This window comes from Choloepus didactylus, chromosome 10 (genome assembly GCF_015220235.1).
Source record: "Choloepus didactylus isolate mChoDid1 chromosome 10, mChoDid1.pri, whole genome shotgun sequence".
In the NCBI taxonomy this organism is placed as follows: domain Eukaryota; kingdom Metazoa; phylum Chordata; class Mammalia; order Pilosa; family Megalonychidae; genus Choloepus; species Choloepus didactylus.
In genome coordinates this window covers 132,044,438-132,057,937 of record NC_051316.1, presented here as the reverse complement: position 1 = coordinate 132,057,937, position 13,500 = coordinate 132,044,438, and the positions used below count along the sequence as shown (strand labels likewise).

The following is a 13,500-nucleotide window of genomic DNA, read 5'->3' as shown; positions in this document are numbered from 1 at the left end:
GTAGCTTGTCTTTTTGTGTCCTTTGTCACATCTTTTGTTGAAGAGAAGTCCTTAATTTCAACATACTTGGCTTTATTAATCTTTTCTTGGTGACTTTTGTCTTGGTTAAGAAATCCTACTGCATCCTGGAGTCACAGAAGATCTTCCCTGTTACCTTCTAAAAGGTTTCTAAGTTAGCCTTGTACATTTGACTCTCGTGCCAAATGATGCGTATCTGCATGATACATATTTTTCCATCCTCCTGAACTCTCACCCTGTGTGCTGTGCACAGTGCAGGGGTGGCTCTTGCTTTTTCCTCCAGCTAGACAAATCTTGCGTTTTTAAACTGGTGTGGTTAGTCCACTCACATGTAAGTACATTTACATTGACTTGGCTGGATTTCAATCTACCATCTTGCTGGTTTTTGTATTCTATTTGTCCCATCTGTTTTTATTCCTCTTTTCCTGCCTTCTTTTGATTTAAAAAATATATATATTTTTAGGGTTCCATTTACTTCTTCTCCTAGCTTCAGCCTCCTTAAAGCTGAATCTCGTTAACTATTGTCTTGGTGCTTTCTCTCACCTTCACCCTATCAAGTCTCCTTAGACCTCATTCTCCATCCCTCCCACTGCAGACACAGTTGCTTTATGAAGCAGGGTTCCTTACCAACTGCCTTCCTTTCTGCTGCTGCCGTCGAACAGTTTCCTTCTACATTTGTAAAAACCCTACCCTAAAATGAGTTATAGCATTAAAAAGCAATATAACTTTAAATATAGCCTTTGTGCCTTTCAAGCCATTTAAAGAAGAAAAACACAGTTTCACAGCCCCATGTCTGGCGGTTTCATTCTTTCCTGAAGAGTTGAGTCCCCTGACAGCTTTGGTGTTCCTTTCAGGGGAAATCCGCAGTTGAATTCTATTCTAGCAGCTTTTGTTTATCTGAAAATGTCCTTACTTTGCTCTCAATTTTTGAAGGATACTTCTCCTGGATGCAGAATTCTGGGGTGACAGCCCCGTCCATACCGTGGCCCCTGGCCTCCACTGCTCGAGGCGAGAAGCTGCACTGTGATGCTGTGCCACCGCAGCAAGCCCTCAAGATGTGCTCGATGGGTAACGAGTCCACAGGGATAAAGACCGCACACCGGGGACACACGCCAACAGCAACAGGACACAACAGCAAAGCTAACTCCTTTGTGAGCTCTTTCAAAAGACTATAGCGATTAAATACCCGTCTAGTGTTCTTTTGGAATTAGCTATGTGACTACCTCCAGGGAGGACAACACAAGTACCTTTCCCCCTGCTTTTCTTTCCCTCACCTTTGATGCCCCTGCCCCACCCTATCTGAGAGCTAAGAAGTGTGTGTGCATGTGTGTGCGAGTGTGTGTGTGTGTGTGTGGGGGGGGTGCTGGTTTAGCTTGGACCAGAGAAAGGAGACGGGGAGCCTTTGGGAAAGTGCAGCAAGAGGCTGATGTGAAGGGAACACAACAGAAAGTAATGCAGACGGATCAAACAGATCTCCAGGGCAGGAGGGACCTGGTGAGCTCCTTGCCCAACGGTTCTAAATCCTCCAAGCCATCTACTGGGCATGCACCTGAGGAAGTGCAGACCCTCTCTCCGGGACATGCGGGGTTTCTTCTCAGGAAGCTCGTGGGCATGCAAAGCCCCTCCATGAGCTCCTGGAGCCTCAGGCCCAGGAAGGAGGGCCCAGATGGAGGCATCTCGGCTCAAAGAACAGCAAATGGGGAGACAACAGGCCCCATGAGTGAGGGGACGACGGCCTCATAGCAGGAAGGGCTCTCTGGGGCCTCTGGGCCCACGCCCCCTGCCAGGAGATATTCCGGGTTACTGCCCGGCAGCTGCACCACACGTGCTACAGCAGGAAGATGGCTCACCTGTCCGTCCCGCTTGGCTGGGAAGAGCTTCAGGATAAAAAGTGGTTTCTACTCTCTGGGGTTACTCGCGTCCTGTAAGAAGTCTCCAGATGCTCAGCGAGAGCCACCACGTCCACCTGCAGCCGCCTTCCCCGGTGGGGGTCACCACCCTTTGCCCACTCTGCTTCCCACATTTTCAGAGCTCCTGACCCCTGGCACCATCATCCCTGGACACACTCCAGGAAGTCAGATGGGCTCAAAAACAGCCCTATGCTTTGATTAAATAACTTTACTTCTAGGTGTCTATCCTAAGAAAAATAATCCAAAAAAAACTTTATGAATTAAAATATTTTTTGAAAGGACAATTATTAAAAAAAAGACTTTTGGTTAAAAATTAAATGCTCAGTGGGGGGGGGGATTCTATCAGTCAATAAATCACTCATTTCACCTGACTAGCCTCATGGAGGGAGAAGTCAGCTCGCCACACGACAGTGTACACTGAAAATGAGTCTCACGTGGAGAGCCACAGGATAAGTCTGAGATGAGTGAGAATTTGGAACACAGACTCTTAGAAGGACTAGACAAAAATAAGCAAGTCACAATAACAGAAAGAATTAAAGGTAGTTAACCATAGTTACTTATATAAAAGTCAAAGGCTCCCATATACCAAAAATCACCAAAAACAAAATAAAGGACTAATTACAAACTTGGAAAAATATCCATAACGTATGTGATGAAGAATTATTATTTCTCACATTTGAAAGGTTCTTATAAAACTCAAAGAGGAAAATACGAATACAGCAATAGAAAAATGAATAAAGTACATAAACAGAGAACTTACCAAAAAAAACCCATGATGTTCAATGACTATGGATTTAAAACATGTTCACTTTAACAAAAGCAAATGGAAACAGTGAACAAAAGCCCCCCCCCCCTCGCGTATCAACCCCGACACGTGAACCCTCCCTGACGCGCAGGGCTGGGGCTGCTTCCCCGGTGCCCTCGGGGCAGGCCCAGAGCCTGACCAACGTTGCTATTTCCGTCCCAGCAACCCCACATCTAGAAACACGTGCAAAGAAACACCCGTGAGGATATTTATTCGAGCACCATTTATAATGAATATTGAAAATGACTTAAATATTCAGCAATGACCACATTTGACCAAAACGGTACAATTGTACAATGGAATATAATGCAGCCATTTTAAATGACGTTATAAAATAATATTTAATGACAAAAAAATTCTGAAAATTTCATGTGATGTGAAAAAGGAGTGGATGAGTTGGTAGGAAAAGCATGATCACTTTTTTGTTGGGGAAAAGTGTGTATAAATGTGAAAGGTGGTAAGAATATATACCCAAGTATTAACAGGAGGATAACATAGGACTTACCTTCCCTTTTTCTCTTTGTTTTGCTCTATCTTTTATCTCTTTAGCTGAACAGTGAACATGTATGGCACTTTTTAATATGAAAACAGTTATCTTTTTAAACCTCTCAGTGCTCGACACAGGGCACCGCTAGGTCACCCCTCCCTGGTGGGCTGGCGCAGGGCTACGGAACAGCTCTTGCCCCCACCCCAGAGATGCCGAGCAGGAGACTGCTCTGCCCGAGACCCTCAGGGGGCTCCATGCGCCGCCCGCCGACCACAGGCCCCATGGGGCACAGCAGGGCTGCAGTCGCAGCAGGTGCCAACGCCGTGAGGCGAGGGCCGCGCTCCCCAGGAAGCCAGCACCGCCCGGGGGTCCCGCCGACTCTGTGAGCCGCACACAGCCCGGGGAGAGGGGCCAGACTGGGGACCAGATGGGCTTGAGGATGGACACGCGACCACCACCGGCTGGCACGGGTGGGGCAGCTACTCCAATTCCTGTTTTTCATGCTTTTTCTGCATTAATTCCGTTTACTTGTAACTGAAAACAAAATACTACTAAATTTTTTTAAAATATTTAAAGTTGGAGATGAAACCACGGGAGCCCCAGCCCTGGGCTTGAGCAGAGGATGCGCCAGGCAGCTAAACCACTCTGGCCTCCGGGCTCCACGTCCTGTGGCTGGGGAAGATCTCTACCAGCTATGGCCATGACCACGTTGCCTCAGGGCATTCCAGGGACGTGGCAGAGCCATTTCTTGGGGGTGAGCAGCGTCAGCACCAGCGGGCCTGAATGCCCGCCTACCTGCCTTGGGCTGAGAGGCACTGTGAGACCGCCCAGAGCCCCGGGCCTCCTCTGCAGAGCCCGCCACAAGGCCCCACCCAAGGGATGCCCCCAGGCTTGCCTCCAGCGGCCGCAGCAAGAGCACAGGGCTCGCGGGCTACAGAAAAGCCGCGGGGCATGTGGGGTGCAGCCACGCTCACAGCAAGGTCTGGAGGACCTGCTATAGATTTTCCAAGGAGGAATCTTCCAGGTCTTTCCTTAAACTGCAGATCTGAGTGAGCCGTGGTGGAGCAATGAAGCTGAAGCGCAGGTGCCAAGCTCAAAATGCCAGAAATGTCAGTTCATCTTGCCTTTTTCCCAAACATGGCCCCAGGTGCCCCCCCAAGCCTGCACTGGGCTGTGTTGCCAAGGGTGGGTGAATGCCCAGCCCCAGTGGCCCTCAGCCCTCGGTCTCGCCGTGGTGGCCCTGCCTGCCCGCGAGATTCCAGCTCCTCGGTGCCCCCCACCTCCCCCTGCCCAAGCACTTGGCTCAGCGCAGAGCAGGCGGGCAGGGCACGCACCCAAGGAGGCGGCACCTCTGGCGGCAGCTTCCTTCAGAGCGAACCCCGGTACGAGGAACATTTGCAGGCACATACCTTAGGGTCTGCCAGTGCCCCTGCTTTGATGAGGTACTTCACTGCGTCCAGGTGGTTGTTTTCTGCTGCCTCCATCAGGGGCGTCCTCTGGTCCTCTGAGCAGGTGTCAATATTAGCGCCCGCCTAGCCAGGTGAGAAAGGTAACAGTTACAGCAGCCACGCCAGCCAGGTGAGAGCTAACGGCTGCTGCAGCCACGTGATAAGTGGAAGACTGGTATGTTCAAATATCTACATGCTTCAAACATCTGAAACAATAAGGATCTGACAAGCTACATTAAAAGTTTTATTGACCAACTATTTCTGAGTCTTCCAAAAGTGAATTCAAAGATGCAATTAATCTATTACTATCAAGCCTTTAGTTCAAGAAGAGGCATTTTGGTGGTTTTCATTTATAAATTAATTTATTAGAAAGTGTTCACAGCATGATACAGTCTGACAACATCTTTAGAAATAAAGAAAAGGGAGGCCACATCGGGCCTAAAGCAGGCAGAGAGGGGCAAGGGTCCAGGGGCCATTGGCTGGACCAGGAGGCAGCGCTGACCGGCTGTCCCAAATACCCACACAGCACTCATACCCCTAAATGCTAAAATAAACAGAACACGAACTCCCAGGAGTACGTACTTTGGATAAACTTCTTATTTCTCCAATCAAGGGAGAAACCTGAGAAGATAATAAACTAGCTGGCTTGTGTGAAATACAAGCCTCCAGCTTTAAACTGGGTGTGTCCGAGAAGCCAACCAGGTGTTTACAGGTTGACAACTTGTACCCACCAGGGGAAGATGTTTCGCTAGTCTCTTAGACTGACGCACAAAGACCTAACGTTTAGTTTATGACAGAATGTTTGCTGTGAAGCGTGCGAGCTGATATTGCCTTCACTGTTAGCAATCAAAAAACAGAAAAGTGACATGTGAGAAATCAAGTAAACAGCTTCAGGTTGACCCAGAGGGCTGTGTGGGAAACCCTGCAGGACTGAGCCACTTGCAGTCACTGGGGCTGACCCTGTCCACTCCACCCCAACTCACAGGGGTCAGTGGGCCAAGAAGGGGAGCATTGGGGCAGTGACCAGGGACGTGACGCCCAGAGCCAAGGCTGGGCTGCTAAGCGTGAGCACAGACACAAGTCAGGCCTCCGCGGCAGCTAATCTTAACAAGTTAATGAACTCCGATGCACCACCGAGCTCACGTACAGAGCCGGGTGCCGGGGGCATTCACCTGCCCTAGGAATGAGGGTGCAGGTCTAGATCCTGGCCCCCCAGGGCCGAGAGCACAGCTTTATGTGGAAGCCCCTCGCTGAACCCAGCTCCCGCCATGCCTGTCCAAGAACAAGGCTGCCGGCCAACCCCCCACCACCACCTCCCAGCCCCGTCGGACAACTGAGGGAGAGGGAGGCAGGAGACGCCGAGGGGCCGCCCGGCCCCAGCAGCACGCGGGGGGCAGCGAGGGGAGGGAGGTGCAGAGAACGCGAGGAGGGGTCATCAGGAGAATTTCCTCAGGCTGACAAGCAGGTTTTCAAAGTGAAACAGCCCATCACGGACCAAGCAGGATGAATTTAAAAATAGACTCCAGATCCAAGAAGGTGGATGAGGAGAGACAGAGCAAAATTCCCCTCTGTGAAGTACACTAGATAAAACATAGAAAGTGCCCAGAACAGTGGTTCCAGGGTTCCACCAGCTGGGCAGGGATTTCAGAATCCACAGTGACTGTGCGCTTGGAGAAACCAAGAGGCTGGGTTTGGAGTCGTGTGAGTGTTCTGTCCGGAGAGCTGCCAGGGAAACGCAGCTGCGGTCGCAGTCAAGGGTGGGGGAGCTGTGAGACGTGTCTGGAGGTGGGCTGGTGTCCGAACCGAGTAGCTGGCAGCGGGAGCCGCAGTCGAGCACAGTGGGGAGAGCCTTCCATGCCCCGGGCACCCGCTTTGGTATTTGGAGCGGGTGATGACCCTTCGCACATCCGCAGCTAAGATCCCCCAAGGAACGGGCTGCCGCAGCAGGCGGACGATCGCAAAAGCGGGAAGTTTCCACACCCTGTGCAGCCATCTTTGCAGCAGGCTAGGAGCCGCCCCTTTGCAGCACCATGGCAGAGAGCCTCCTTAGGGATTCTGTGAGCCTGGGATGGTCCACACCCCAACTCTGCAGAAGCCCACGGTGTGCACAGCCTAGAGGCAGGGGTGCCACACGAAAGTGCCAGGAGCCCTCACCAATCCCAGGGACTTGTGGGCCCACGGCAGAGAGGGACTGTGGGGAATGTGAGCTGGAGGGACAGATGCATTCTGCAGCCCCAGGGTATTCCACCTGCAGGCACAGGAACAGCTGGAAGGACGGTGTCTTAGAGCCAGCTCCCTGCCCAGCTGCACAGGGCACAACCTCCACCCACAGGGCTGGTGGCGCCCGCTGCACACGGAAAATTGGTGCAGTGACTGGACCGCCACATGGTTTGGACCCACACTCACTGCATAAACGAAGTTGGGGAGAACTGGCTTGAGGGTAAGAGGTGGCTCGGAAGTGCCATCTGCTGATAGGTCAGGGAAAGTGCACTCTACCGAGCTGTTGCTCTGCCAAATTACAGATAATTGTTTAAATAAGCCTGCATATCCCAAAAGAACCCTATCAAGATAAACAAATGCCAAAAGACCAAAAATAACAGAAAATTATAAAGCATATAAAGAAACCAGAAGATATGTATAACCCAAACGCCCTAATTTAAAAACCAGAGGAGATACAGAACTTGGAGCAATTAATTACAGAAGTACTCACAAACACCAATATCATGGCTCAGGATATAAAGGACATGAGGAGACCCCAGGAGAGCATAAAGAAGAATTTGGAAGAGTAAATTAAAAAAACAGCAGATCTTACAGAAATAAAAGAACCTGATGATCAAATTAAAAAGATTCTTGAGTCAAATAACACCAGATTCAAAGAAACAGAGGAAAGAATAAGTGAACTCAAAGATAATGTGTCGGGCTGGGAGATCGAAGATGGCAGCATAGAGAGGAGTGGAAGTTAGTTAGCCCCCCTGGAACAAGTAATAAACAACCAGGAACAACTAATAAATACTCCAGAATAACTGTAGGGGGACAAACGTGACTGTCCACTAATCATATACCAACCTGAATTGGGAGGAATGACTGAGATTGCAGCTAAAATCTGTAAGTAAAAACTGCAGATCCAAGCCGGGAGCCCCCTGCCCTCATGGCCTGAACTGCAAAGCCTCCTGGAGCTAGAGAGCAGCTATCTCCAAGCGAGCGAAAATGGCTCAGCTGAGCTCCAACTGAGGTTTTAATTAACAAGCATGGACTGTTCAATATGAATCCCCAACAAGCAGACAGAGGCTTTCGGTGAAGACTGACCTTGGAGTGCCGGAGGGTGGCCACGAACTGGCCCAGAAGGGGGACTTTCTGTCCCTGTTTCGGATCAGTGGAGAAAGCCTCAGCCATTTTCAGTTCCCAGCACTCTGACACAGACAAAGGTAGAGACAGCACAAGCAAAGAGAGACCACTGAAATACTAATGACCTCTCCCCAGGGGATGTTATCTTCCCTAAGAGGAAGGAGGTGGTGCCCAGCTCTACTACCTGCCTTCTACTCAGAACCAGATCCCAGAGCCTGGAGGAAAACAGCCACGGGCCACACCTCCTTATACCAGTCTGGAGCCACAGGCTGACAGGCACCACCTGCTGGGTGGAAAAGCACAGTGACTTGAGGCCTTACAGGGTGTGTCAATCTTCTCAGACACATTCTCAGGGAAACTGGATACTGAATATTGCCCCCATCTGGGACCTGAGCTTGTTCTGGTCTGGGAAAACCTAATTGGGGTAACCAAGGAAACCAGAGGCCTAGACAACAGAAAACTACAACCTACGCTAAGAAAAATGAAGTTATGGCCCAGTCAAAGGAACAAACTTACACTTCAACTGAGATACAGGAATTGAAATCACTAATGCTAAATCAATTCAAAAAGTTGAGAGAAGATATGGCAAAAGAGATGAAGAGTATAATGAAAACACTGGGCATACATAAGGTAGAAATTGAAAGTTCGAAAAACCAACATGCAGAATCTATGGAAATGAAAGGCACAATACAAGAATGAAAGACACAATGGAAACATACAACAGCAGATCTTAAGAGGCAGAAGAAAACGTTCAGGAACTGGAAAATAAGACACCTGAAAGCCTACACACAAAAGAACAGAGAGAAAAGAATGGAAAAATATGAGCAATGTCTCTGGAAACTTAAGGACAAAATGAAAATCAGGAATGTATGTGTCATGGGTGTCCCAGAAGGAGAAGAGAAGGGAAAAGGGGCAGAAGCAGTAATAGAGGAAATAACCAATGAAAATTTCCCATGTCTTAAGAAAGACATAAAATTATGGATCCAAGAAGTACAGCATGCCCCAAACAGAATAAAGCTGAATAGGCCTATGCCAAGACACTTAATAATCAGATTATCAAACGTCAAAGACAGAGAGAATTCTGAAAGCAGCATGAGAAAAGTGATCCATCACATACAAAGGAAGCTTAGTAAGACTATGTGCAGATTTCCCAGCAGAAACCATGGAGGTAAGAAGGAAGTAAGGTGATATATTTGAGACACTGAACGAGAAAAACTGCCAACCAGAATCCTGTATCTGGCAAAACTGTCCTTCAAATATGAGGGAGAGCTTAAAATATTCTCAGACAAACAGACAATGACAAAGTTTGTGAACAAGATACTTGCTCTATAGGAAACGCTAAAGGAAGCACTGCAGACAGAAAGGAAAAGACAGGAGGGAGAGGTTTGGAAAACAATTTTGGGAGATAGTAGCACAGCAATGTAAGTACACTGAACAAAGATGACTGTGAGTATGGCTGAAAGAGGAAGGGTGGACCATGTGGGACACCAGAAGAAAAGACAAAGGATAAAGACTGGGGCAATATAACTCAGGGAAACCTAGGGTGTTCAATGATTGTAATAAAAGGTACAAATATGTTTTTATATAAGGTAAAACAAATGAATGTCAACATTGCAAGGTGTTAAAAATAGGGTGGGATTTGGGGGTAAATACAATCAGTGCAAACTAGAGACTATAGTTAACAGAAACACTGTATTATGCTTCCTTTAATATAGCAAAGGCAATATACCAAAGCTAAATGCATATGGGTAGGGGGGATGGAGGAAGGATATGGGACTCTTAGCATTGGTGATGTTGTCTGACTCTTTATTCTACTTTAAGTTAATGCAATCTTTCCTTTTGTTGCTTTCTAGCTGTCATGTTTTTGTTGTTTTTCCTCTCTTTCTCTTTTCTTTTTCTTTTGTCTCTCTGCCTTCTTTGACTCTTCCTCCTTCTTTGTGGAAGAAAGAGAGGTGTCCTTATATAGATAGTGGTTATGGTGGTGAATACATAAATACGTGACTATACAGGGAACCAATGATTGTTTACTTAGGACAGAATGTATGGTGTGTGAATAAACCATCTTAAAAGAAAGGGGTTGATGAAGAAACCCTGAGGGCATTATCTTGAGTGAAATAAGACAGACACATAAAGGCAAATATTGCAGGGTCTCACTGATATGAAATAATTATAATATATAAGCTCATAGACACGAAATACAAGTTACCAGGATATAGAAAGAGGCTAAAGAATGGGGAGTGGTTGCTTATTATGAGGAGAATATTCAACTAGGGTAAACTTAAACATTTGGAAATGGACAGGAGTGATGGTAGCATGTTGTGAGAATAACTAACAGCGCTGAACGGTGTGGTGGAAAGGGGAAGCTCAGAGTCACGCATGTCACCAGAAGGAAAGCTGGAGGGTAAAAGATGGGAATGTATAAAACAGTGAATCTTGTGGTGGTCAATGTCCGTGATTAACTGTACAAATATGAGAAATCTCTCTCATGAACCAGAACAAACGTATGACACTATAACTAGAAGTTGATAATAGAGAGGCATATAGGAAAAAAATATATACCTACTGTAAACCATATACTACAGTTAGTAGTATTTTAACATTCTTTCATCAAAAGTAACAAATGTACTATACAAAAATTATGAATCAGTAATGCAGGGGGTGGGGGGTTGGGGGTATGGGAGGATTTGGGTTTCCTTTTTTTGTCTTTATTTCATTTCTGGAGTGATGAAAATGTTCTAAAAATTGAAAAAAAGAATTGATTATGGTGATGGATGCACAGCTATATGATGGTATCGTGGGCAATTGATTGTACACTCTGGATCTCTGTGGATAGTTGTGAGGCATGTGAACAATCTCAATAAAATATGTGTGTGTGTGTGTGTGTGTGTGTGTGTGTGTGTGTGTGTGTATTTGTAGAAACTACCACTTGTGAAGTTTGGGTATAGTATCAATAAAGAATAACTGAATTATCAAAAAAAAAAAAAAAAGATAATGTGTCGGAAAATGAAAGCACAAAAGAACTAATGGTGAAAAAAACTGAAAAATTTGAAATGGATCTCAGGGAAATGATGGATAATATGAAGTGCACAAATATAAGAATCACTGGTATTCCAGAAGGGGAAGAGAAGAGTAAAGAACTAGGAAGAGTATTCAAAGACATTGTTGGGGAAAACTTGCCAACCCTTCTAAACAACATAACTAAGCAAATCATAGATGCCCAATGAACTTTAAACAGAATAAATCCAAATAAACCTGTTCTGAGACATACACCGATCAGACTGTCAAATGCTGAAGAGAAGGAGAGATTTCTGAAAGCAGCAAGAGAGAAGCGATTCACCACATAGAAGGGAAACAACATTAAGACTAACCAGTGACTACTCAGCGGCCACCATGGAGGCGAGAAGGCAGCGGCATGACATATTTAAGATGCTGAAAGAGAAAAATTGCCAGCCAAGAATTCTTTATCCAGCAAAGATCTCCTTCAAATTTGAGGGAGAGCTTAAAATTTTCACAAACAAACAAATGCTGAGAGAATTTGTTAACAAGAGACCTGTCCCACAAGAGATACTAAAGGAAGTCCTACCAGCAGAGAAAAAAGGAAAGGAGAGAGAGGTCTGGAGAAGAGCACAGAACTGAAGAGACTTATAAGGGAAACTTAGAGGAAAAAGAGAGAGAGAGAGAGAGAGTAAAAATAGATGTGACAAATAAAAATCAAAGGATAAGATGGCTGATTCAAGAACAGCCTTCACAGTAATAACTTTGAATGTGAATGGACTAAACTCCCCAATTAAAAGATATACATGATATACATTCGCAGAATGGATTAAAAAATATGAACCATCAATATGATTCATGTTGAAATTGAAATTGAAAGTGAAAGGATGGGAAAAAATATTTCATGCAACCTACAGCCCAAAGAAAGCAGGAGTAGCAATATTAATCTTAGAGAAAATAGACTTTAAATGCAAGGATGCATAAGAGACAAAGAAGGACACTATATACTAACAAAAGGGACAATTCAACAAGAAGAAATAACAATTATAAATGTCTATGCACCCAATCAAGGTGTCCCCAAGTAAATGAGACAAACATCAGCAAAACTGAAGGAAGCAACAGATGTTTCCACAATAATTATGGAAGATTTCAATATATCACTCTCCTATAGATAGATCAACCAGACAGGGGACCAATAAGGAAATGAACTTGACTTAACTGACATATATAGAGCACTACATCCTAAATCACCGGGATTCACATTCTTCTCTAGTGCTCATGGAACTTTCTCCAGGATAGATACTATGCTGGGGCATAAAACAAGCCTCAATAGATTTAAAAAGATTGAAATTATTGAAAGCATATTCTCTGATCATAATGGAATACAACTAGAAGTCAATAAACATCAAAGATCTAGAATATTCACAAATATCTGGAGATTAAACAACACAATCATAAACAATCAGTGGGTTAAAGAAGAAATTGCAAGAGAAATTGCTAAATATCTAGAGATGAATGAAAACAAGAACATAACATATCAAACATATGGGATGCAGTGAAGGCAGTACTGAGGTGGAAATTTACAGCTCTAAATGTATACATTAAAAAGGGAAGAGCTAAAATAAAAGAACTAATAGAACTGAAGAAGCTAGAAAATGAACAGCGAAATAATCCTAAACCAAGTAGAAGAAAAATAACAAGGACTAAAGCAGCATTAAATGACACAGAGAACAACAAAATAAATAAAGAGAATAAAGAAAACCAAAAGTTGGCTCTTCAAGAAGATCAACAAGGTTGACAAGCCCTTAACTAGACTGACAAAATCAAAATGAGAAGACTCAGACAAAATAATAAATGAGAGGGGCTATTACTGCAGATCCTGAAGATATTAAAAAAACCTTAAGAGGATAATATGAACAACTGTCCACCAACACACTAGACAATGTAGGGAAACAGACAATTTCCTGGAAAAACATGATCAACCTAGACTGACCAGAGAAGAAACAGAAGACCTCAACAACCCAATCACAAGCAAAGAGATCCAATCAGTCATCAAAAAGCTTCCCACAAATAAAAGCCCAGGGCCAGATGGCTTCACAGGGGAAATCTACCAAACTTTTCAAAGAGAACTGACACCAATCTTACTTAGACTCTTTCAAAACACTGAAGAAAATGGAACACTGCCTAACTTATTTTATGAGGCTAACATCACTCTAATACCACAACCAGGTAAAGATGCTACAAGAAAGGAAAACTACAGGCCCATCTCCCTCATGAATACAGATACAAAAATTCTCAAAATACATGCAAACTGAATCCAAAGACACATTAAAAAAAATCATACACCATGACCAAGTGGGGTTCATTCCAGGCATGCAAGGATGGTTCAACATAAGAAAATCAATGTAATACAACAAACTAACAAATCAAAAGGGAAAAATCAATGATCATCTCAATAGATGCTGAAAAAGCATTCGATAAAATCCAGTATTC

The 13,500-nt window shown here is 45.1% G+C and overlaps 1 protein-coding gene across 7 annotated transcripts in view; it reads right to left on the bottom strand.

The window, feature by feature from the left end:
- The window catches only part of EHMT1 (euchromatic histone lysine methyltransferase 1), a 300,279-nt gene that overhangs the window by 57,909 nt on the left and 228,870 nt on the right, over positions 1-13,500 (bottom strand). For all 7 annotated transcript variants that reach the window (XM_037797144.1, XM_037797146.1, XM_037797149.1 and 4 more), the window contains one exon: positions 4,630-4,752. In XM_037797144.1, the coding sequence (XP_037653072.1) occupies positions 4,630-4,752 (123 nt within the window). The remainder of the gene's footprint in view (positions 1-4,629; positions 4,753-13,500) is intronic.